Source organism: Falco cherrug, chromosome 5 (genome assembly GCF_023634085.1).
Source record: "Falco cherrug isolate bFalChe1 chromosome 5, bFalChe1.pri, whole genome shotgun sequence".
Taxonomy (NCBI): Eukaryota; Metazoa; Chordata; class Aves; order Falconiformes; family Falconidae; genus Falco; species Falco cherrug.
The window spans coordinates 80,284,333-80,307,449 of NC_073701.1; the positions used below are offsets into that span (position 1 = coordinate 80,284,333).

Genomic DNA, 23,117 nt, shown 5'->3' on the forward strand with positions numbered 1-23,117 from the left:
ATGACACCAATTAACCATTTTTAATTTTCTCCTCCTCTCTGATAACTAGAAATCAGCCAAACTGCAAAATATTTTAGACACACCCAATCCAAGCTTTAGGATTTGTGCCCAGGCTCCGAACAATCTGTGTTCTGATGGGATTTTAGTTGCTTTTATAAAACAAACTTTGTATTAACTTTACCCAAGCCAAAAGCAAAGCCAGCTGGGCTCTGACCAGCACTTTCGACTGGAACCTAGTAGAATTAAGCAGATAGTCTTGTTCTCTGCAGAGCTTACACTTGACAAAAATCTACTTGGCTTTCTAATTGAAAAATGTAAGTATTTTAAAAGTGTCCAGTAAATAGTACGTCTGTGAACGAAAGCCCCTAGTACCTGTACATAATTTGATTTGAACAAATTAATGTCTGGAGCTCAAAGTTCTCTGTATCCCAAACAGGTCAACCTGACTTCTCATAGCAGGTTTCCCCATAGTAGCGTTCTACAGACTACCCCATTTGCTTGGTAGAAAAGCACAGGATCAGGAAGGATTTCTGTGTCCCTGGCAGTCTATGTCACTGCTTAGACCATGAGAAAGAAGACAAATTTTGCTTCTCATCTTTTAGTGACATTTCACACTCTGAACTAGGCCCTAGCAGAGACCATAGACTGCTGCCTAGTGATGTGGTCAGTCTATGATCAGTAGTTCATGTTCATAGCCAGCACACCACTTTTAATACTTAACATTTTCTACGGAACAGCAAGACCCAAGAGACTGTAAGCTCACAGTGACCCTCCTTTTGCAACTTTCCACTGAAAGTGCAACAACACTGTGCACCAACAATTGAGTGGACCGCTTGGCATGGGCTTGCAGACCACTGGCAACGACTGATCCAGGGGTCATGTCAGCTCCTAACTGCTCCCTTGTCCCTTCCAGTGGCCTCTTTTGACATCTGTGTCACAGGAGAGTATGGTGGGAATGGTCTGACATGGTTTTTGTGTGCATAGTCATTACAAGAACATGAAGCAGTTGTGGCATCAGCCTTGTCATTATTTGTACTCTCCATCTAGGTCAAGAAATATCACTTACACTGCAAATAGAGTTTGCATTTTATGTAATGACGGTTTTATGTAAAGGTAGTTTTATGTGTTAGTTATGAAGTATACGTTACAAGCGTTGGGAATTGGACAGTAATGCAGTGCGATCACTTTCTTAAAGCATAATTGCTACCCAGTGGAAAAAAAAAAAAAAGAAGCTATTTTTACCTATTAAAACTAACCTTGCTCATGTTTTCACACAGGGCATTTTGGGTGTGTGTACCATGGGACATTGCTGGATAATGATGGCAGGAAAATTCATTGTGCTGTGAAGTCACTGAATAGTGAGTTACATGTTTAATAGTGAGACGTTACCGTAATTCCAAAGATAACTGGGGTGAACTAATTAATTACAGTGAAGTATGCTCACAAATAAAGATTTCTAGTTGCAGCTGGATCAGATTTATCTCTAGAGCAGTTCCAATTACTTTAGATTACAATGAGGCACCAGTATATATTTGTACTTCAAATGAAATACCCATATATTTCATTTACAAAGAAAAGGACACGGGAAAATGAGGGAAAGGCAGTGTCACTTCTTATTCTGCTGACTACTGAAGATTTGGGTTTGGAAGTTAATTTGCTTAAGAGTGGGCAAAGCTGCTGGAAAAACAGGAAGAGACTATAACATTTATTAAAGGCTTTACTCAAGTGTTGTTATTCAATTCTAAATAATCCATAGTAAGAAAAAGAGAAATGGAATTAAAATCACCAACTCTATTTGGTCATGGTAACAAAATGGATGCACATAACCTAGTTGTAATGTGGGAGATGGGGAGATCGTTTGTAACTTCTCATTATCACTTTGTTGTGCAATGACATGCTGTACAGAAATGAGCCGTAGTTTGTTTGGGTTTCTTTTAATTAACTCATTTTATCACTGGATTTCTCAGGGATTACAGACCTGGAAGAAGTAGCTCAGTTTCTGAAAGAAGGAATAATAATGAAAGATTTCACTCATCCCAACGTTCTCTCACTCCTGGGAATCTGTTTGCCCAGTGAAGGATCCCCCTTAGTCGTTCTTCCATACATGAAACATGGAGATCTTCGAAACTTCATTAGGAATGAGACTCATGTAAGTACATGGTGAGGTCTACCAAATGGTAATTCAGGTCTAGCCACGCCCTGCTCCAACACCACAAGCTCTGATAATTACATTATGTCTATAACTTGCTGCTGTTACTACACCTTAACCTTTAGCACTTGCTTAGGCTGGCACGGAGCCCAACCACAGTGCTGCCACTCCTTCCCTTCCCCCTCAAATTCCTCTCTAGAATGTTTCCCAGAAATTATCAGCAATAAGTATTTCTCATTTCCCATCCATAAGCCTCTTTATAAACAAATGTGTTTATGAGATCTAAGTCAAGGGGCCCAACCATCTGCTAGTTTAAACTGGCATGTCTCCGTTGACTTCAGCACAACTGTGCCAGTCATCAACATCTGCTCTTCCAACTCCTAGGTGAGGGATCTTCGGGTACAGCTAGTGTCACAGCCCCGTTATTATCAATAATTTTTCTTCTTATAAGAAAGAAAACCAGCAATTGTTATACAGACTTTGAGTACTCTATTGTCAGAGATTTTCCCCATTTCCATTGAAAGACTGCAGATTTCTCAAACGCCTCGCTGCTTTCTCGCAAGTCTGAGACCATAGGCCTTGCCTCAGGTAGTGTAAGCCCACCTTATGCTGTAGTATTTCACCCATTTCACAGTGCTAGGACAGTATAAAGTGACTTCTCAGCCAACAGGATTTTGCCCCTGCCTGTGTGGCAATCAACAATAGCCAGTATAATTAAAATAAAAAAAATGCATTGTGACACATTGTTGGGGGAGTTAAGCTTTCTGAGTAGGGACCTCTTCCCCTCTGAGCTTCTTTCATTCTACAAATCCCTTGTCTGTGAATAGTGCCATGGCCCTTCCTGAAATAAATAGAATAATGCCCACAACTGAACGAGATTGTTGCACAGAAGAAAATTATATGGAGGAATTTCAACAACACAAAAATCTGTGGGAGTTCACGATTACATAACAAGTCGTGCTGCTGGATAAAAGAATTACAGGTTTATCTTTATACTTATTTTAATATTTAACATTTTCAGTAAGGTCTTACTTTGCAGACCCCCAGAAAGAGTTACCAGTCTTTGCAGAAAATCTTCCTCTGGTAACTGCTAAGGTTGCATTTACCTTTTCTATGGCATCATACTGATGATAGCTTGCACTTATTTTGCCTCAGATAGGGCTCTCTCCTTTCTTGATCATTTCCAGCTGTTGAGCTCCAAGTTCATAGTTAGCACCTTCTGCTGAGTTACATGCGATTACTCTTAAGTTCACAAATGTGAATTTTGTGTATCAGCTGTGATGCTGAGGTTTCAGCATACTGTTCCACTTCCCCAGCCCAGGTCATGCTGCTTATGCTGCAAACTCTGCTCTTCTGGAGTCTTGTCAGCGTTTTTGATTTCTTAAAGTGTGTTTCCTCACTGGAGGTAAGAACTTGACCTGAACTTACACCAGTTTTACTACAAGTATCAAGCTGTCTTGACCATTCTGGTGGCAAGATAGGTGTGTCAAAAACTGAGAGTCACAACAAAAAACAGTCTGCTCCTTGAGTTTCTGCATTCATTGTATCACAAATGTTTGTATTTTACAGAACCCAACAGTAAAAGATTTAATTGGATTTGGCCTTCAGGTTGCAAAAGGGATGAAATACCTTGCAAGCAAAAAGTTTGTCCATAGAGACTTGGCAGCAAGAAACTGTATGTAAGTACAGACATCTAATTCCAGCCAATTTTATCACACTATTCTGTGTCAGACAGTGGGATAAGATAAATGAAAGTTTCCAGGATTATTCTTTTTTAGTCAAAATAGGGTGGTTCTGTCACTGTTCCATAGTTATACTGATGTTTGTCTTGCATACTGATGAGCTACTCAGCTTGCTAATGGCTCATTTCTTACACATAAGCTTTTTTTGAGTGTGGGAAATAAGGAAAGCTGAGGTGAAAGTGTAGCCACTCAAAATCATTGGTTAGACAGTTTAAAAGGCATCTCCTAAGGGAAGTTAAACTGCTGTTGTCTCAACTTGCTGTGCTTCCACCCAACCTCTTCAGAAGCAGCCCGTCGCTGCTGCCACGCCTAGCAGGAGGGAGAGGAACACAGGGGAATTTTGTGAGAAAAACAGAAACACAAAGAAACACCAGTGAGACCTCCTGACAGTAATCTTTAAGTACATAACTATGAGCTTACTTTGGCTCAATTGCACACACAAATTAACATTAAAAAATCAGAGCATGCAAAGAATCTTACTAGTGTCTGGGTAGCCAGACAGTTCAGTTCACACAGAGACTGATACAGGAGTTGCTGATACTATTATGCAGATTCATCACCTATGCTGTGAATTAATGAGGAACAGGATTAAACATCAGAGTTTATTTTTAGCATATCATGATCTGAAACTCTGGCTGCAAAAAGGTTGTTTACCTGTGACATCATGTTTCTCAGTGTTTTTTTCAAAGGATGCACACTGGTGCACCTGAACAGTCTCTGAAAAATAATGTTTGCTTACAGCTGCTGGTTGTTTTAAGGGAGGAAAAAAGCTGCAAGCAACATGATTTTCAGGTTTCCTAAGAAGAAAGGAATTGGGTTACTGGATAAAAGTCCGGGTTCATCTAATCAAAGTCCAAGTAGTGGCAACAGGATATTTCTCTGGCCTACTGTCTCTTCCTTGGGTGAGGAGGGAACAAATGTCAGGATGTCTCACATTGCCAACTGAATGGCTGTGTTTCTATGTGGCAAGAATCACAGAAGCACAACCCTTGCCACAATGGCAGTGTCCATCAGAAAGGAAGCCAGGATGCAAATACAGTTCCCATGGGCTCTTGACTCTGTTCCACTATCCTGGAAGAGGTGCAGGAAGCTGCTATGGCATAAATTGTCCCCTGTTACCCCATCGAAGTTCCCTCCTACGCCCTTCCCTACCCCGTCATTGGCAATGGTTTATTTATTACATGAGTAAAAACAGCGGATCATTGTGTGCCTTTCAGAGGGACTTCAGCAGGCCAGATTGCTATCCAGGCAGAGACCTCGTAAATTCAAGACGGGGGAATGCCACATGTAGAGGCTGAAAGAGACAGGATTGTTTAGCCTGGAGAAGGCAGCGGGGTCATATCCATGTGTATAAATACCTAATATGGTGAAGTAAAGAAGATAAAAGCAGATTCTTCTTAGCGGTACCCAGGGACAGGCCAAGAGGCAGTGGGCACAAACTGGAATAGAGAAAATTGCATTTAAACATAGAAGGAAATGCTCTTGCTGTAGGGGTGACTGGACACTGGCACAGGTTGCCCAGAGAGCTTCTGGAGTCTCCGTTCTTCCAGACATTCAAAGCCCCACTGGTCATAGTCCTGGGCGTCCTGCAGTAGCTGACCCTACTTTGGGCAGGAGAGGTGGTGGTGAACTAGATGATCTTCAGAGGTCCCTTCCAACCTCACCCATTCTGTGATTGTGTGATTCTGTAAAGAATCCCAAAAGCAGATGTTTGCTGTGGCTAGGTCTGCACATATAATGAGGGGTAGGCTTAGGCGTAGCTACATCTGTTTTCTGACAGTGAGACAGCTTGTCGGGACAAACACCAAGCATAGGAGGAGCACAGCTAGGGAGATCTTCTGGTATGGCTGAGCTGTAATCCCAGAGGAACTTAGCTTATATCACCATTCTTTCCCAGTCCAGATGCCAAACGCATCCTTAGTTACAGGACTACACTACTATATAGTCACTGAGATAATGATGGGTCCTTCCTTATCAAAACTGAGAGTGAATAGGAAAGGGAATGCCTTGACTTGGAAATAAAAATCAGAAGTTTCTAAGGGTATGGATGAAGAAACAGCTGTGGAAGAAATGATGTAACACTCAATCAGGATGTGTAGGCTATTAGCAAAAATCCTTTAATACAGAGCAATTGCTTTAAAAGAACTGTAATTCAGATTATATTATCAAAAGAGTATCAGTAATTTCCTGAGTTCATTAACTGTGTTAAATGGGTGTCAAATATACTTTGCTGCACTTTTTGTTTCACTGTTACATTAGTTAATAGATCCAAGATAAAGTACTGTCTTCCGAAGTTCCAGTCTCAAAAATGCAAGTCACTCATTATAATCCACCATCACTGTAAATCTCGCCTGCTCAGTTGCAGATAATACTTTTTGTCATTTCTCTAGGTTGGATGAAAAATTCACTGTCAAGGTTGCTGATTTTGGTCTTGCTAGAGATGTCTACGATAAGGAATACTACAGTGTGCACAATAAAACAGGAGCTAAACTGCCAGTGAAATGGATGGCTTTAGAAAGCTTACAAACTCAGAAGTTCACAACAAAGTCAGATGTGGTAACATACAAACATATTTGTATCACACGTTAATTTCTCTTATCTTGCCTGAGGCGTCTCTCTGCCATTTAACGAATGGACTTACTCTAACCCAAAACTTTGATTTGAATCAAACTTTAGTTCACATAAGAGACTGTTTCTACATCCAAAAAGGGTATTTGTCCCAGTCACAAAGCAGTAAGTTGTTAACCTGATGATCTATTACTGTTACTGCTCAGGAAAGAATTAGGAGTTTAATCCCACTCCAAGGGAAACTAAGGACATTCCAAGAAGCCAAGCTGGAGCTGAACCCTGCTATAGGAGGGGCTCTGGAAAGCTTGACAAAACAGGTTAACTTTGAGACTCATAAAATTTAATAGTTCTGAAAAAGACTTTATTTGCTTTATAAATACTTACCGACTGCCTACAGCAATCTCAAGTATTACCTGGCCTTTTAGGAACAAAAAAAAATGTAAGATGAAGTCATTAGTTGGCTGGATCACTTTGTATTTTAGCTCTCCTTTCAATCCAGATTCAAATTAGCCTGTGATGCATAGAATTTTCACCATGTGTATTCTCTTCAGTATGTATTTACACAGGGTTAGTCAGATCATCAGCTCATGTAAATTGGCAGAGCTCCATTAACCTCAAAAGAGGTCTGCCAATTTATGCCAGCTAAGTAGCAGGCCTATGGGCTTTTATTTTCTTTCATTTACTTAGTTGAGTTTCTCTGGCTGCAATTTAAGTGGCTCCTCAAGTCCCTACAGCATTTATTAGCCCACTTAAAAGAAAGCTGAATGCAGTAAAATAACTTTTCAAAGGGAAAATCCATGCATTTGAACGCTTAAATCTGTCAAAAAGTCTTCTAAAAATGGAATGTAAAGCCCTCCAACCCTATAACTTATTATTTATTTCTTTGTTTTCTTAGTGGTCTTTTGGTGTCTTGTTATGGGAACTTATGACAAGAGGGGCACCACCTTATCCTGATGTAAATTCTTTTGATATAACTGTTTACTTATTACAAGGAAGAAGGCTGCTACAACCTGAATACTGCCCCGACCCACTGTAAGTAAATAGTTCGCAAAGCTTTCTGCAAATACTGCTGATATTCTGATACTATAGTAAGTGAGACTGTTGGAGGAAAGAGGGGAGCTTTTTGCCTTTTTACGTGTTTTCATAATTGAACGCTTTTTTTATTTGAATGGCAGGTATGAAGTCATGCTGAAGTGCTGGCATCCAAAACCTGAGATGCGTCCAGCATTTTCTGAACTCGTTTCAAAAATATCAACAATCTTCTCCACTTTTATTGGGGAACACTATGTTCATGTGAATGCTACTTATGTCAACGTGAAGTGCATTGCTCCCTATCCTTCTCTTTTATCATCACAAGACAACACAGACATGGATGCTGACACATGACGGGTATGTTTGAAATAGAGGGAAGTTCATTCCTAGTTGTATGAACAAAAAGCAAAACATTTTGTCCACTAGTTTTTACTGCCCGCTCTTTGTGAGAACGCTGTTGCACATGTTTATGTTGTTGCCCAAGTTGCACTAGTACAAGGACATCATATCATTGTTTAAGGCTATGGGATTCTATAAACCATCACAGTAATTTCCAAGTATTTGGACAACTGCATCAATTTACCAAATGGAAACGCTGTGTGCTACCATCCAGAGCTAGTTCCCACTAGCTCTCATTCATGTGTGCTCAAACCCAAGAACAGAGATTCATCATTAATGCCATGAAGGAGAAAGTAGAATACCAATCAGTACGGCTGGAAGGACTATTACTGTGCACGTACGTTAGGATAATGAGCAGTGCAGAAGTGGTTTTCATACAAAAGACTAAGACAAACAGTGAGAGTTACAGTAGTTTAAAATGTATTTTCCTCCCGCACAGTCCCAACTTTGGATTTTTGCACTATAACGACAAGGTTTCTTAGAACACAGGCAGCCAAGAGAGCCAGCCTCACGGTAAATGTCTTAACAGAAATCAACAAAGTATGTCAGCCTTGCCAGTCCTCTGGTGTAGTCAGACGGTACATAAAATAAAGGGAAAAGCATCTAGCTTAAAGCATTCCTAGTGTCAACTTTATTCCAACATTCAACCACTTCTTTGAGTCAAACAGCCTGTATCGACAGATCTCTCGCTAAAAAATGCAAAGCCTCCATTTCTTTCAATAAAGAATTAACCACTCAGAATAAAAACTTGAAGGCATCCATATTAAATGCCAGGCTTATCCCTGGGATGCAGTAATACGGGCTGCGTTATGCTAGAGAGGACGAGGAGACAGGCAGGCTGGCAACCTTATGGAGCTGCTGTCAGGTGAGTCACACGGTGAGTAGCTGAAGCTCTGCCACCTACCCTTGGGCAGAGCTGTCGGCAAAGGTGAGTAAAGAGCGGAGGCGTTGCATCCAGCCCTGACCTAAAAAGACACTGCCACAGAAGGAATGTTGATGATAACTTCTTCATGCCAGCCCTAAAGAGCTGAGAAGACCAAAAGAAGAAAGAGCTTTAGGCCCCCCAGCCTCTTCTTGGATCACACAACCCAGTGAATTACGATACCTTATTTTGAAATTACAACCAGAGAAACAGTTTTGGAAAGAGATAGTAAATAAAACTTTCATTCAGTAGGGAAGAGTACTATAGCTTTAGAGCAAGCATCACATGTCATTTCTGTTCCTGTGGAATTCTGTGCATACTACTGTATAGCTTGTTTAGTATAGGATAGAACTGGGTTTGTTGGTGTAAACATATAAAGTATTCTATTTTTATATTAAAAAAAAAAGTTTATTTTTAATGACATTTACAAAGTTTGGTTAGGCCACAAAATACTGCACTGTGAACATTTCAGAAAATACATGTCAACGTTCATGATTCATAAATTGTAGCAACCTTTAAAAAAATACTGTGTAAATATTAAAAAGGAAAAGAACTGACTGTAAACACACTCCACCCTAAGTATAATATCTCTGTTGCTGCAAGTCAACCATTTTAAGGTCTTCAGAGAGAGGTGGTATGGATAAAGAACTGGTATAAGGGACTCATATTGTTCTTGGGAGACAGTGTTATAACTGAAAGATTTATAACGAGGGCAGAGTGTGTAGGCAAACCATGAGCAGATAATATTGTATTGTGTTTCATCACCACTTTCATTTCAGAAATGAACTTTCATGTCTGCTGGGAGCAATACTAATTGTAGATTGCTCAAGGACAAAAGGCTTTGCTGCAGGCAAAAAAAGTCATCTCTATGGTTGTTAAAACAGCTAAGGAAGTTTATGACACATAGATTTGGAGAAGATACTCCAAACTTGTACATACATGCTTGAGGAACGCTGCAATGTGAAACAGAGGACATTTTTACTATTTATGAACTTTTGCTTAATAAAGTTAATGTTGTGTCTGGGACACCTGTAAGAATACGTGATTCTGGTAAAGATTTGATGTTAGTAAGTTCATATATCTGCAAATGGTACTTATGTTTATAGTTGTTGTTATGACCTAATAAACATGTTACTAAAATGAATGATTGTAATACTTTACACTCAGTGTGCTGTAATTACTGTTAACAGTTGCCTGTTAAGCTGATAAAAGTCTGTATGCTTTCTGTGACTAACATGGGAGGAGCAGCCTGCGGAACTGCGCGAGAGAGAGGAAACAACTCAGAAACATAGAAATACGGGGAGCGCACCACGAGATCAAACACGCAGTTCATCAGGCTCCTACCCATTAACAGATACGGGAAGGGTGCAGAATATTTGTCGTGAACAGCTACGGTGTAGTCTGTTTGATTAGGAAGTCTCTTGCCTAACCACAGGCTGCACCCACACAGAGCCTTCAGCTTCTTCATGCACTTAAGAGTTAGAGGCGACATCTGAAGCTTGGAATTTAGGCATAGTAAAGAGTACCTCCTTGGCCCAACAAGGATGCTCGTGCTTGCGTTTAGCATCCAAGTTCCCTGATCAGTCATGATCTACAAGGAATATCGAGCACCTGAACCTGTGTTCCTCACGGTCATCCAGCACGTGATTCATGTCTGCAAGGTGCTTTGTATCTGTTGATACCTGAAGAGAGAAGGCACTGCGGTCCCTGTGGGTCTTGGCTTTTCCGAGGGAACAGGAACCAGCCCTGCTCGTCTCCCACACGTTTCCTCCCGGTTACATTAGATGCTTCCCACAGAATTCACAAGTTGGCTTCTGTGAAGTGCATGTTAAGCAGGTACCCCACAAACACTGCAAGATGTGCTGCTCTGTGCCACTCCTAAGCCAGACAACACTGTGAGCGCCTTTCTCCAGCGGCTTACCTCAGGCAGACTTTATACTTGACTCACTCAGATGTATTCTAACGCACAAAGTCTCAGCTGATTAAAACCAGCATTTATATGCTCTTCTAATTTCTAAATATCAAACAAACCAACAGCAAAACACATTTCTCTCCAGACACATTTACTTCCTGGCACAAAATGTAAATGCTCGGCTTCAACTCGAGGTGTATTTTAGGGAAAAAAGGCATTGAAGCTAGCAGCTAAGGATGTTGCGTCACAAGCCAAATCCAGCTAAAAGGTCTGACATTTTTTACATCCAATTTATTTTTCAGTTACATTTTCAGAATTTCACTGAAAAGTCAATAAGAAATCTCCATGGTTTTACCACAGTCTGCTATTAATACCGGGGTCTTCAGTCTCAACTGGCATAACACACGGCCAAATGATGGTCTGAACTTAAATGCCAGATTTGTAACACATTCTTCTGATTGCTCCTCGTGATTTCTAAGGGATGCTATATATTGCATTTTTGAAAGGGTCAGCAGAACCACAAGCTTCCCATGCTCAGTTTTTCACCCTAGTAACTCTGTTTATAGCAGGTACACCCTGCAGCAGATCTCCAGCTGACTTAGGCTGGCAGCCTTCCCCCTGCATGAATATTAACTGTGGACGTGGCCCGTGGGCAAATCGTTGAGTAACAGATACCCTACACAAAAGCCAAGAGATTAAAAAAACAGAGAGGGATATCCTCACCCCACAGAAATTTTCCTCTTGATTTCACACATTTATTCTTTTTAGGGCATTATTAACCGTTTTAAATAATTTGCTATATTAAGGAAGATTTTTGACGCATCCAACAACATTAAAGGTTTGTAAAAATCAAGGAACACAGTACACTGCATCATGGCGTTGGTAAGGCTTTGCATATTGTCGTGTTAAATTCAATCATGAAGAATGGACCTACATCCCTTTTGTAAATAAATGAAGTGGAAAGGTACATTGTCATTTTTGTTACAGTGGCAGAAGCAGTACAGGTGAGCAACTGCAAAAGGGCATCAACGTAATTTTAAACCTACACATGAAACTCCCTTTTTGGAAATTTCATTGCTGGAATTCAGCCATAACACTGTATCACAGAAAAAGATCACAGCAGATAAATGCAGATCCTGTTTTTTTACTCACTAAACAGAACGTCTATTCCTGAGAAATTCCGATTTCCATGATTTTTAACAAATAGGTCATGAACTGGGTATTCTGACCATTGAAGAAAGACACGGTAAATCTTAGGAGTTTGCCAAACCGATTACTAAAAATATTTACAAGAAATTGTGATCTCACAGACAGCAGGGAGAACTCAGAGCAACTTGATTGACTCAGCAGACACCGGCCCAGAGATCAGCCTCTTGTCCTGGACCTGGACCCGTGTGCTCTGGCATTAAACCTGAATTTGCCTTTTGAAATCCACATCCACCTGCTAGTGCTCAAGGTGTGATAACTCCCAACGAGGATGCTGACAGACTTTTTCTGATTCAGGCCAAGCACTTGTAGCCACTCCACAACCTCCTGGGGCACAGAGTTTCTGCTGTGTAAGGAACACTGCTTCCCTGGCTGCTGTTACTATTAACTTGGGTGCTATCCTTCCCAGAGCCAGCAGCCTCCTCACCACACACCACGGGTGGGGACTGACGCTCAGCCGAAGGTAAATCCTTGCCAGGTCAGCCCGGGGAGACCCTCCCAGCTCCACAGCGATCAGATGCGGTCCAGCCCAATCAGGCTTAAAGGAGAGCCTGACATGCAGACCGTGCTGGGCTTGTGGGTTTCCAGTTGTGAGTTTATTTGAGGTTACAGGGAGGAGGAGAGGCACATTCAGATTTCTTTTCCCCCTGCTGTCACCTCATCCCTTCCTCCCCACGTCCAGAGTCGCTGCAGAAAGCCTCAGGGCTGCAGACTGACCTGGGTCTGCAGTGGGACGAGGCTCTCACCTTCAACAACAGAACATGGTTGTAGTTAAGGATTTAAGCGAATATAACCAGAAACTTAGGTCAGGCTTAATAGGATTTTCTTTGCACAGTCCAAGGTAGAACAGCAAAGGAGAGTGATTTATTTAATCTGGTTTCCATGCGGTTTTCTGTTTCAGTAGTGCCGTTAGAAGGTTCATTGGTATCTGCTGAACATCTTCTCACGTTCACTACAACAATTCAACAGGGAAGTCATCCTCACCGGAGCCTCTGAGGCCCTGGGCATTTCTACAAATGCCATGTATCAACACTTGCCAGAGTTCTAATTACCAAGCACACATTTTGCCCCACTCTGGTACAAATGACAGTTTGAACATTCTCCTTTAGGATGTGAAAAGTGTTATTGCCAAAAACTTCAGGGTGCATGCCCAAACATGGACACCTCAGCTGCCAGGAGGTTGCAGCTCCCTGGGGCAGTTGGCATGCTTTGCAAGTGTGACAAAACCAAACACAAACGCTAAAAATACAGTTTGAGCTGTAATTAGGAAGCAAAGAAGGCCTCCAGACAACAGTAGTATATTCTCTTATCTTTTGTGCAGCTCAGAAAAAAAAAATGAAGGTAAGCTAAGACAGACAGCGGAGCTGCAGCCTGTTGGAGCTCACAGCGCAGAATTCATGGCAAAGAGATGCAATGTTGTGACAACACATATACCCTAGTCAGCAAGTGGGACATAAAAAGGAGTGAGTCGCATCCAACTCCTATCGTATGCCAATGGTTTTCTTTAAGAAAAGTTTTTTCTTAAAAGAGGTTACTGCTGCAGAAGGGGTAACCATCTTCAGAAGTCAAAAACAGTCTCACCATGTAATTTTTGCATTTTGTTGAGAAATATAATTACCCGAATAGCTTCTTTATTCATTTTCAGTTACTGGAAACATTATCAATTGAAATTAGCTTGCCTATTAAATTACTAGCCACGCCTATGTAGTATACTGGCCAGCTGCCCACAAGAGCCAGTATTCAAAGTACTTCCCTCAAAGGTCAACGGCTCAATAATTGTAAAAATGTTCCAGCACTGCTTGTGTCCTCCGTACACCTCTGAGGACCAAATTGTTGCAGCTATTGGCAGAATATTTAAACAGCAGCTCTGATTCAGGTGGGAGAAGGGTAGAAGCTTGTCAGGCCCATGCAGTCCCCATGAGTGTCGAATCACAGAATGGTTTGGGTTGGAAGGGACCTTAAAGATCATCTAGCTGCAGATGAAAACAAACTCACCTCATTGACAGGTGTAAACTTGGGCTGTTGTATGAAATACAAGTAAATAAAAGGCATCTATGTCAGGACTACTTCTATTCCTTTTTGTGAATATTTGGTTTACTTGAAAATATCCTGGAAAAATACTTGCACATCTGCAACAACAATGATAAAATACATTTTCTAGGTATCTTGATACTAATTTATAGCATCAGGGTTTTCTTAAGACCACCACAAAAATACAAAGTAAATTATTTTAAAATATGTTTAAGTCTATGTCATATCTAGGAGAGTGAACGCCTTCAAAATATATCTGCTAGCCTATTTGGATAAATGAAAGGAATTCTCTTCTGTTAGCCACTCTGGGCATCTTGAATTAGGTTTTGTTTCTTCTCAAAGCTGAGTTGATTTCTGGTGAAGAGTCCAGCAAACTGATTTGGGATCGTCTGGTAGAAACTAGGGCTCTCTGCAGTACTTGAGGGTTCCTCTGTCCATCAGAACTGATTTATCAAATATTTCATCCTGTCTCTTGTCTCTAGTATCTTCACACTACCTGAAAGCATCACGATATGGAGGTTCTGCATGCAAATATCTACCCAATATTACTTTCTGCAGACAATCCTGAATAGGATGATAATGGCTGGATGGTGATGATCAATATAAACAAATCCTTATTGCTGCACTGAACAAAGCATTATGAACACAGCACTTTTTCCATGCACTCACTTCTAAAGCCCCTATAGTACTTACCACGACTGCATAAAAATTTATGTAGTCCTGTATTTTACTGCATAAAACCTTGAATGGTGTTAAAATAGTAACTTCATTGCAGGAAAATTGGTGTCCATGAAGGTTAACGGCCCATACTGAAAGAAAATAACAAATGTCCTTCCTTAATGAAATGCTTGGTTTAGAATATGTGTCATACTGTACTTACGCACTAGTCTGCCAAGCAGATATTATAAAACACACTCATTCATAAAGTACAACACACATAAGCAACACTGGTATTTTCAACCTGAATTCAGACGAACAACCTCTCATTTCAGTGAAAACTAAAAAAAAACACCAAAACTTCCTTCACCACCTGAATCAAAATACAGAAACTTTGTCCATCATTCGTACCTTCAGCCACGTTCAGGAAATTAGAGGCTGCAATGAGATCAAATGATTTCACTGCTCAAGGTACCCAACACTATTTTCTACAAGTTTAGTATCACTCCTCCCTACACACCCCACGCCACGCCACCCACCCACCCTTAGTTATATACTACCCCTGACAGCTAGGTCAAATTTTATGAGGAGCATTTCTGAAAGCTGGAAGAGCTCTCTCTGGCAAGAAGCCATCTGTTTGAAGTGTTCAGCTCCTTCAAGATCTGAAATGCTTCCCAGTGGTTTTTCGCTTCCCAGATGTACTGCAAGTTCCAAATATTTAAGCATAAAGTGACAGACTTGCACAGTTGCAAGGGAACTTCGATTTAGTAGTAAAGCACAACAGAGCAGTAAGCTGTCAGTCAGACATAGCGGATCTGAACGAGGAGGGCTGCTGCTTTGCCTTATCTATGTTTTACGATGCCAGTGGTGTATTTTTTCATGGATGTGAAAGGTATCCACAACTTCAGATGCTTATGTTGTGGAGTAGGTTTTCTTTAGCTACAGACTGCATATATAATACATCTTCCTACAGAGCCAAGCTACACTTTGAGAATATGAGAGACCTAAAATAACTTCTATTTCAAGACAAGGGAAAACTGATAAAAGGCTGTTGAAAAGAGGCAAATCCATCCTACCTCTGTGATCAGCTGAGTATTCTCTGTGATTCTGGGTATTGCCCAGAAACAGTGACCACAGCATACAGCCCACAAATCAATCACTCTGAGGAGGACTGGTTAAGGAAATTCATACCAAAATTACTTGTGATTAGGGAATACTGAAACATTGGGAGGACTCCCTAATAGAAATGTTACTGTAAAAGCCTCCTCGTTTCCATTCTTGATGGTTCTAACCAAACACGCCTCTGTTTAAACAGCTAGTGACAATTTCAGCCTGCTATGATAATGCCTAGCACCAAGGCCCGAAGAGGAAAGCTGACCAGAGAACGAACAGAAGGAACCAATTTTGGAGATAAGAGTTTTCCTTTGTAACTACCCTAAGAAGAAGTATAATGAATAGTACTACCCAGTTTAGAGAGAGTGCATTTCATCAATAAATTTCCAATCACTTGCACAGAAATACGGGGCTGGAAGAAATGTCAGGAGATCATTTGGGCCATCCCACATCACCAAGATAGGGCCTTCACCAAAGACAGATACCTAAGCTGCCTTAGAAAACATTTGTCTCATGTTTTCTTTAAAAAAACAAACCTGTACAAGCTACAAGGATTTCAGGGCTTCCTTATTTGTATAGTGCTAAAGTTCTCCTGGATTTCTCTTCTAAATCTTCCTTGCTGCAGCTTCCTTCCTGTGCCCCCCCCCTCTTTTTTTTTTGCCCCAACACTGGCTACATAGCCAACAAAGGACTGTCATGTTATTTATAGAAAAAAAAAAATAGTAAAGATGTCCCATCTTAATCCCATCTTTTCTAAAGTAAATTTTTTTTCAACCCTTAGTCATATCCTTTATTTTCTAAACATCTTAACTTCTTGCTGGTTCTTTCCAGTCTATCCACATTTCCTAAGTGTGGTGCCAAGGATGAACTTGGTACTCTCAAAATGTGCTACTTTATAGAGTGATTAGGTCAGCAGCTCTGTTGCTCATGGCTAAAGAAAGCCACTAGTGATATAATCCAAGTTGTCTGGAAAAGCAGACATTAAGTGCTTAGAGGTTTTGTCCACAAACAAATGTGGATTGAGAACAATTGCTCTAGGTGCTAACAAGGCCAATTAATAACTTGTTTGAGGATCTTGCTGGTTATACAAGTTAGATGGGTCTGCAGTTCTCCGAGTCCTCTCTTTTTTAAGTACATACTCTACACTTGTCTTGGGACAACGTACCTTCCTGACTTAATTCTTTTGTGCCTTAGCTGAACCACTGCAGTCAGGAAAGCTGCCTCACCAGGACAGCTTTCACCCAGAGCTATGGCAAAGCCAGGAGCAGGAACTCAAGTTACTTGGAATCCCAATCTTTCAGTCCCTTAGCCTGCCTGATCCAATGAAATTCACTTAAAAGAATGATAACTTCGTATTTTTGAATGCATATGTATTCTGCTGTTTCACACTTACTTTGTCTCTATTTTAACTAACTTTGATGAATTAACTTTAAATAACTTGCATAATCCAGCCAGGCAGTGCCAGAGAACTACAGATCTCTGGCTTCTAAAGAGAATGCTGTAAATCAAAGAATTTCTTGAGCACTTATTCATGAGATGGGTCAGGCAGAAACCAGGCCAAACCCATGGAGCAGAGCAAAGAGCACAAAAGAGACATTGTTTGCGGTATAATAGGAAGTTACGTTATTTGGAAAGATGGAAACATTAGACTTCGGTAGGTAAGGGAGGAGGTGCGCTGAGACTCCGTGTTCGCAATGTTACACTAACACTATTGCCAGTCTCTCCCTCACGGCAAATCGGCATGGAAAAATGCCCAGGGTCCCCAGTAGGTGCCTCTTCCTAACCAGTGCTCTGCCAGTGAGGTCTGCCATGACTGCAGGCGGTGGGCGAGGGATGCAGAGATACCCCTCTCAAACTGGTGAGAGAAGATACCTCTTCAGCAGTGCTTACAGAAGCACTGGTAATGGCTTCACTGTACAAAGACTGGCACAGCAGTAAAAACGCAGGCACCATGCACGCACTCATTGAACATCAGCTCCCTCTGCTGTAAATACACTGGTATACGTTACCCTGCCACCCCATCACCTCCCAAAACGGTCAGTTTTGATAGAAGTACTACTCTGAAGCACGGCGACCAAGATCACTGGAAAAATGCCTCCTGCAGAACCGACAGACAGAAAGGCAGCATAGATTTCTCTCTTCATTTCTTGTGGTTATGATAATTGGATTTTCAGTCTTCCTGTATGCTGCAAATATCCATCTCTAGTTTGTCTCAAAAGTAGGATAAATTTCATGATCTTAATCTAGTATCTTACAAACAACCATAGGCTACAGCGCAGTCTCCTGCAGTAACTGCAGTCTTGCCTTTATTAGTCACAATATTAATTTCTAACAGAAAATGTAACGGCATGGACCCCAACCTCTGCTGATCATTATCCTACTTACTGTGTTTTGTCTTCCTGAAAAGGTTAAAAATCTGACAAGTCTCAATAGCTGATGGCTGTGCCCATCCATACTGAGGGCTATTCTCGGTTCCAGCAGAAATTAGAGATGTTTGCGGCACAGCTCAGTAACACAGTCCCATTAACTGATAAGATTTACTTAAAGTATGACTCAAAAGGACAGAAATTGTTGTTCGGTCCAGACGGAACTCAATAGTTTAAGCCCAAAAATATGACAGGCTGGCTTTTTCAGAGAAAGGGAAATATTTTTTTTATTCTTAAACTGACCTTTTTTTTTCTTAATGTTAGACTAAACAGAAGTTTAATTTCAGATTAAACCAGTGCTCATCGTTTTACTTGGCATGAAATCCAATTAAATGATCAAAGTATCAAAAGTCAGCCAAGAGATCAAGGAAGATGAGGACAGCAGAGAGGCTCTGAGGCTTGCCCAAGAACGGATAGCCAGAGTCTGCAGTGAAATTTTAATGTAATGGAAAGTGCAGACACTAGATCAGAAAGAATCCAGACACCTGGAGAAGTGATCAATAGCCTATCCATGAACATGGTCCATTTATTGATTGTGAAAAAGGAGCAGGAAGAAGATGTTAAAATCATAAGACAGGGACGCAAAGCTGAGTGTTGAGGTTCTAATTTGCTTCGATGTTGAAGAACAGAGACAAGGAAGAAGATGAAAGAGAGAGAATGGATGAAAATACAGTCAAGAAAAGTCAGAAGACAAGGAAGCATCAAGGGGATGGGCTGAAAGCACTGGAAGTATTGAGCTAGGAAGCATCTCCAAGTAAGGAGCCTGAGAGATGGCCAGAGCTGCCCTAGACAACAGGGGAAAGGGAAGAGAGGCCAGGACACCAGTGTGCCCCACAAGCATGGCTTGCAGAGATTTCAAAATCCCCCAGTTTCTCACAGTAGCCTATATGCTGCTGTATGGAGGACCACATCGCATCCTTAGCCGTGGGCCCTCTGGAGTCCCTGAACACAGATAATGAGAGAAAAGGGATAAAAAGCAGAAAGTGAGTTTGATCAATTTAATGTTGACTTTGTACTACTCCTTTGATAGGAATGGAACAGTCAAAGCAAAGCTGCTTTGAAATAGGAATTGACAGGACAAAATATAGCAAGTACATGAGAAGAACTTTGTCAGAATTATGCCACAACTCATTAATCTGTATCACAGTAATAATGTTACTTTAAAGTTAACACCAGTATTTCAAAGCAGAAGGTCTTCTGGATCTCTAGCAACTCAGTGTAAACCCTTTACAGCTAATCAGTATCATTGCTTCAAAAGAAATTAAACTGTCTCCACCCAGTAACTCCACTGGCATTTGATCTACAATTGGCTTGAAGTTAAAAATTAATTACCCTTCAACATATTGATTACATGACTATAAACATAAAAGCAGCAGCCCAGAACAATGTACACTGACCCTCTGTTGAAACAGCATGTTTGTTTTCAAAAGGAAGCTAATTAAGACAAGTTCCCTAGAAGAGCGAGACAACGGTAAAACTAAAACCAACAGTGCCATCTAGTGCGCCACTGCCTCCCAGGAGCACCACGCAGAACCGCTCGCATCCTTTATTTCAGCTGTTTCCTAACGCTAACGAAAAAACATCCATAAATTACTATCACACTCCATATGCCTGAAGCCCCAAGTCTTACCATCGGGGAAATACGGGACTTCCAGACAAAGAAAGTCTTACGTTATATTTACACTGTATAATTCATGAAACTATAAAGATAAACCTACTTGATTAGTAGATTCAACTACTAACTGTGAATTAACTGAAATAAACAAAAGCTCTACCTTGATAGTAATTCTCAGGTTTCTAAACTGTTTTGTTTCAAAACAGCTGCACTGGAACACCTCTGTCTTTAGATGGTAACTATACAATATGCACTAAAATAAATAAGAATCCCTGAATATCTTTCATGGCTTTTTATTGGATGTATAAGTACACACATGCAAAAACTTAAGTGCACACACATATGCAAAAAATGAAAGCAACAAAGGACAGTACTATTTTGTTTTTTGTAGTGTAGTGTCTGTTTAGCATCTGCTAAATAAACCCCTTGCTAATGGCACTGATCATTTTTGTCAGAAAAATGTAAGCCATTAACTTGGTTTTGCTCATATGTCACTGAAAGCACGTAGGGCTTGCTTCTAAACCCTCTCCCCCAGAATAGCCAGGGTCCAACCCACGTGAGGAGCTCTCACAGAAGTCATGATCCAACAGAATTGCTCTCCCATTTTGTTGCCACCCAATTTTATACTTCTCTCTGGCTGCTTTAATTTCCCCTATTATTAAAATTTCCCTTTCAGGAACACTGAATACTGACTTGGCTTCCTTTTCCCAAAACCCTGTAGAGTCCTCCCACCGCATCTAGCATCATACTTGGCTCCTGCACTAGGTTAATGTACATTCACCGTCAGCTCTTAACACAGATTGCCTTAAACTACAAAAGGGAGCCTAAAATACAGGCTGTATATCCTGCGGCAGGAAAAGAAAGATTACAATCTCTACGCCAATTGCCTCAGATTCCTTTCTACACCAAGGACTCATATTTCAGTGGGGGTTTTTGCACCCATAGCCTCGTAGGACTAATCTTTAATCCATATGACATAGTGTCGGGCACGTCTCGGATGACATTGGGCACACAGATGTGTGCAGCACGGACAGAAGTCAAGCATGCATCCTTCAGATTTTGCAGCTTAGCCGAGACTGAAATTTCTGTCTTCTTCATCAGCTCCTCCCCTGACATCAGGGGAACCACTCCATTGATGCCTACTGAAACCACTCCAGTGTCTGTTTTGGTTTCCCTTTTGTTTAGCTTGGCTAACAGAATTTCTCCTAAATGTTAAAAGATAAAACTAAACCCTCGGGCTGATAGAGACCTGGACTATTTTAGTCCGCTTCCCTCCACCTCACACCATGGGCAGGAGCAAGCCCTCACCACTGCCCTTCCCAGCCTCGGCCACTTGCAGGGTTGATGGCCAGCAGGTCATCCACCACACGCACGACAAAATCCCAACTATGCCAAGTTTAGAGGGCTGCAACAGACTTTCATGACTAGATGGAGGGTTTATTAACAGCCCGTTTGAAAAATCCTTCCCTGGAATATAGTCCACAACAAGAGGCAGGCTTTTTGCACAGAAACTGTGAAGGGCAATATGCTGTAAGGAAAAAACATGACAGGAGATCTGCTTCCCTCTTCTCCCCACCCTCCCATTTTCCCCACTCCTTTCCTAGATCTTCTCTTTCTTCCCTGACTCACAGAAGTCCCAGCACACAAGGTAAGGAGCAATGGTGGCAGCAGCAACCTGATGTGATTCAGGGCAAAGACTGACTAAAAGGAAGGTAAGGCCAAACCCAGAAACAAGTCTGTAGCAAGTAAGGGCTAAAAACTACCAGAAATGAACACATACAGGTCCTACCATCCACGCTACACAAGGGAATAGCCAAAAAACAACATCCAGCACTGTGTGAGGACAAAGATCACGTGGGGAAGATGGACTCAATTACAGCAGATCTGCAAATAGGCTCAACCAGGTTTAGAAACAGCTTTTCATGTCATTGTGTCAGCAAGCAGCACAGGAAAACAGTGGTCCACCTGTGTCTCAGCACCTCCTGCCTATTATCATTCCTTCTAGGTCTTCAATAGGTTATCAAAATCTTACATCCTGCCACCATTAAATTTTCCAGAAAACTCTTTATCTTTTTCTGTGTCGGACTTGAAACATATGTAAAAGCTCCTTGCTGCTTTCCTTTGCCTCTTTCCCTAAAAAATGGCTTTCAACTTGAGGGCCACAAAAATCTGAAAAAGAATAGTGAGAACAGAGGGCCCTCTCCATCACACTAGATGGTGTTACCTTACCTATTTGGATATCCCACTTCTGTTTGTATCTCTTCATCACCTCATCCTACTCATCACAACAGGGATGAGACTCCTTTTTTTGCTGTATATACTGATCTGACATGAGAGACTAAAACCAGAAGTTCAAAATCTTGTGGTGAGGAAGGAAGTGGAACGCTGTATTTGCACTAACTTCCCACAGATTGCAAAAGCCTGAGCTTACCATCTGGAAAGAAAGTACATGAGGCTTCATATCAGACTAATGATCCATTTCAGTCAGGGACAGCATTGTAACAGCAGCAACAGGAGTTAAAACAGGCACAGATACATAGCAAATGCAATTCTCTAAAATTTAGAAAACTGATTAAACCACAGAAAATAAAGCATAAAGCACACGGAATAGAACTTTGTTCCCTTTCCAGGAAAAAAAGCATTTCATATGGTTCAAAACAGTTAATCTAGATATTGAAATTCTTTAGTAAGTTATTAAATTACTAACAAGATACAGTTCTGGTTTTAATATTTTCCACTCCTAATTAGTTCACAGAAAATGCTCGCTAAAGAGCCACAAAGAGGAAAACAGCCTTTTTTTCAGAGTAAGCATAATGTTTTACTTTCTGTTCATTTCTTGAGCGTGCAGAAATTATAGTAGTATAATCTGACCTTTAATCTTTGTGTAACTTTTGAGTTGTTCTTAACCAAAAGACTGCTTCTTGAAGGGGGCACTATGGTGGGATGCATTTCCTCTGGTTTTGCATTTGACTTTTGTCAGTTGTCTTTCATACCAGTTGATGGAGAATTTGACCAACCATCCCTATATCCCTATTTGCTGTAACAATAAAAGCCATCTTTTTTCCCTTTTTACAAACTTCTCAGGAACAGACAGAATTATTAACCTAATGAAAATCCCATTCCCATAACCCAGAGTAGAAATGCTTGGGGGCGGGGATCCTTCCTTGTAAACCAGTGAATGAAGAGTGACAATACAAAGCCCATGAAGTTGATCACAGCTGAGTACAAAGCAAGCATGAAATACAGTGACGGATAATTCCTGCATTGAGCTTTGCTATGCTTCTGATACTAATTTTGCTCTTGCAACATACCTCTGTACCATTACATAACCCAATTAAGTGCAAA

At 41.0% G+C, this 23,117-nt stretch overlaps 1 protein-coding gene across 4 annotated transcripts in view; it reads left to right on the top strand.

Annotated features, from left to right (window-relative positions):
* MET (MET proto-oncogene, receptor tyrosine kinase) overlaps positions 1-9,972 on the top strand; it is a 90,894-nt gene extending 80,922 nt beyond the window's left edge. For 3 of the 4 annotated variants that reach the window (XM_055711781.1, XM_055711780.1, XM_055711784.1), the window contains 6 exons: positions 1,278-1,358; positions 1,968-2,149; positions 3,719-3,828; positions 6,282-6,447; positions 7,355-7,491; positions 7,635-9,972. In XM_055711781.1, the coding sequence (XP_055567756.1) occupies positions 1,278-1,358; positions 1,968-2,149; positions 3,719-3,828; positions 6,282-6,447; positions 7,355-7,491; positions 7,635-7,845 (887 nt within the window). In that variant the 3' untranslated portion in view covers positions 7,846-9,972. The remainder of the gene's footprint in view (positions 1-1,277; positions 1,359-1,967; positions 2,150-3,718; positions 3,829-6,281; positions 6,448-7,354; positions 7,492-7,634) is intronic. The other variant, XM_055711782.1, reaches the window with a different exon arrangement.
* The last annotated feature ends 13,145 nt before the right edge of the window (positions 9,973-23,117 follow it).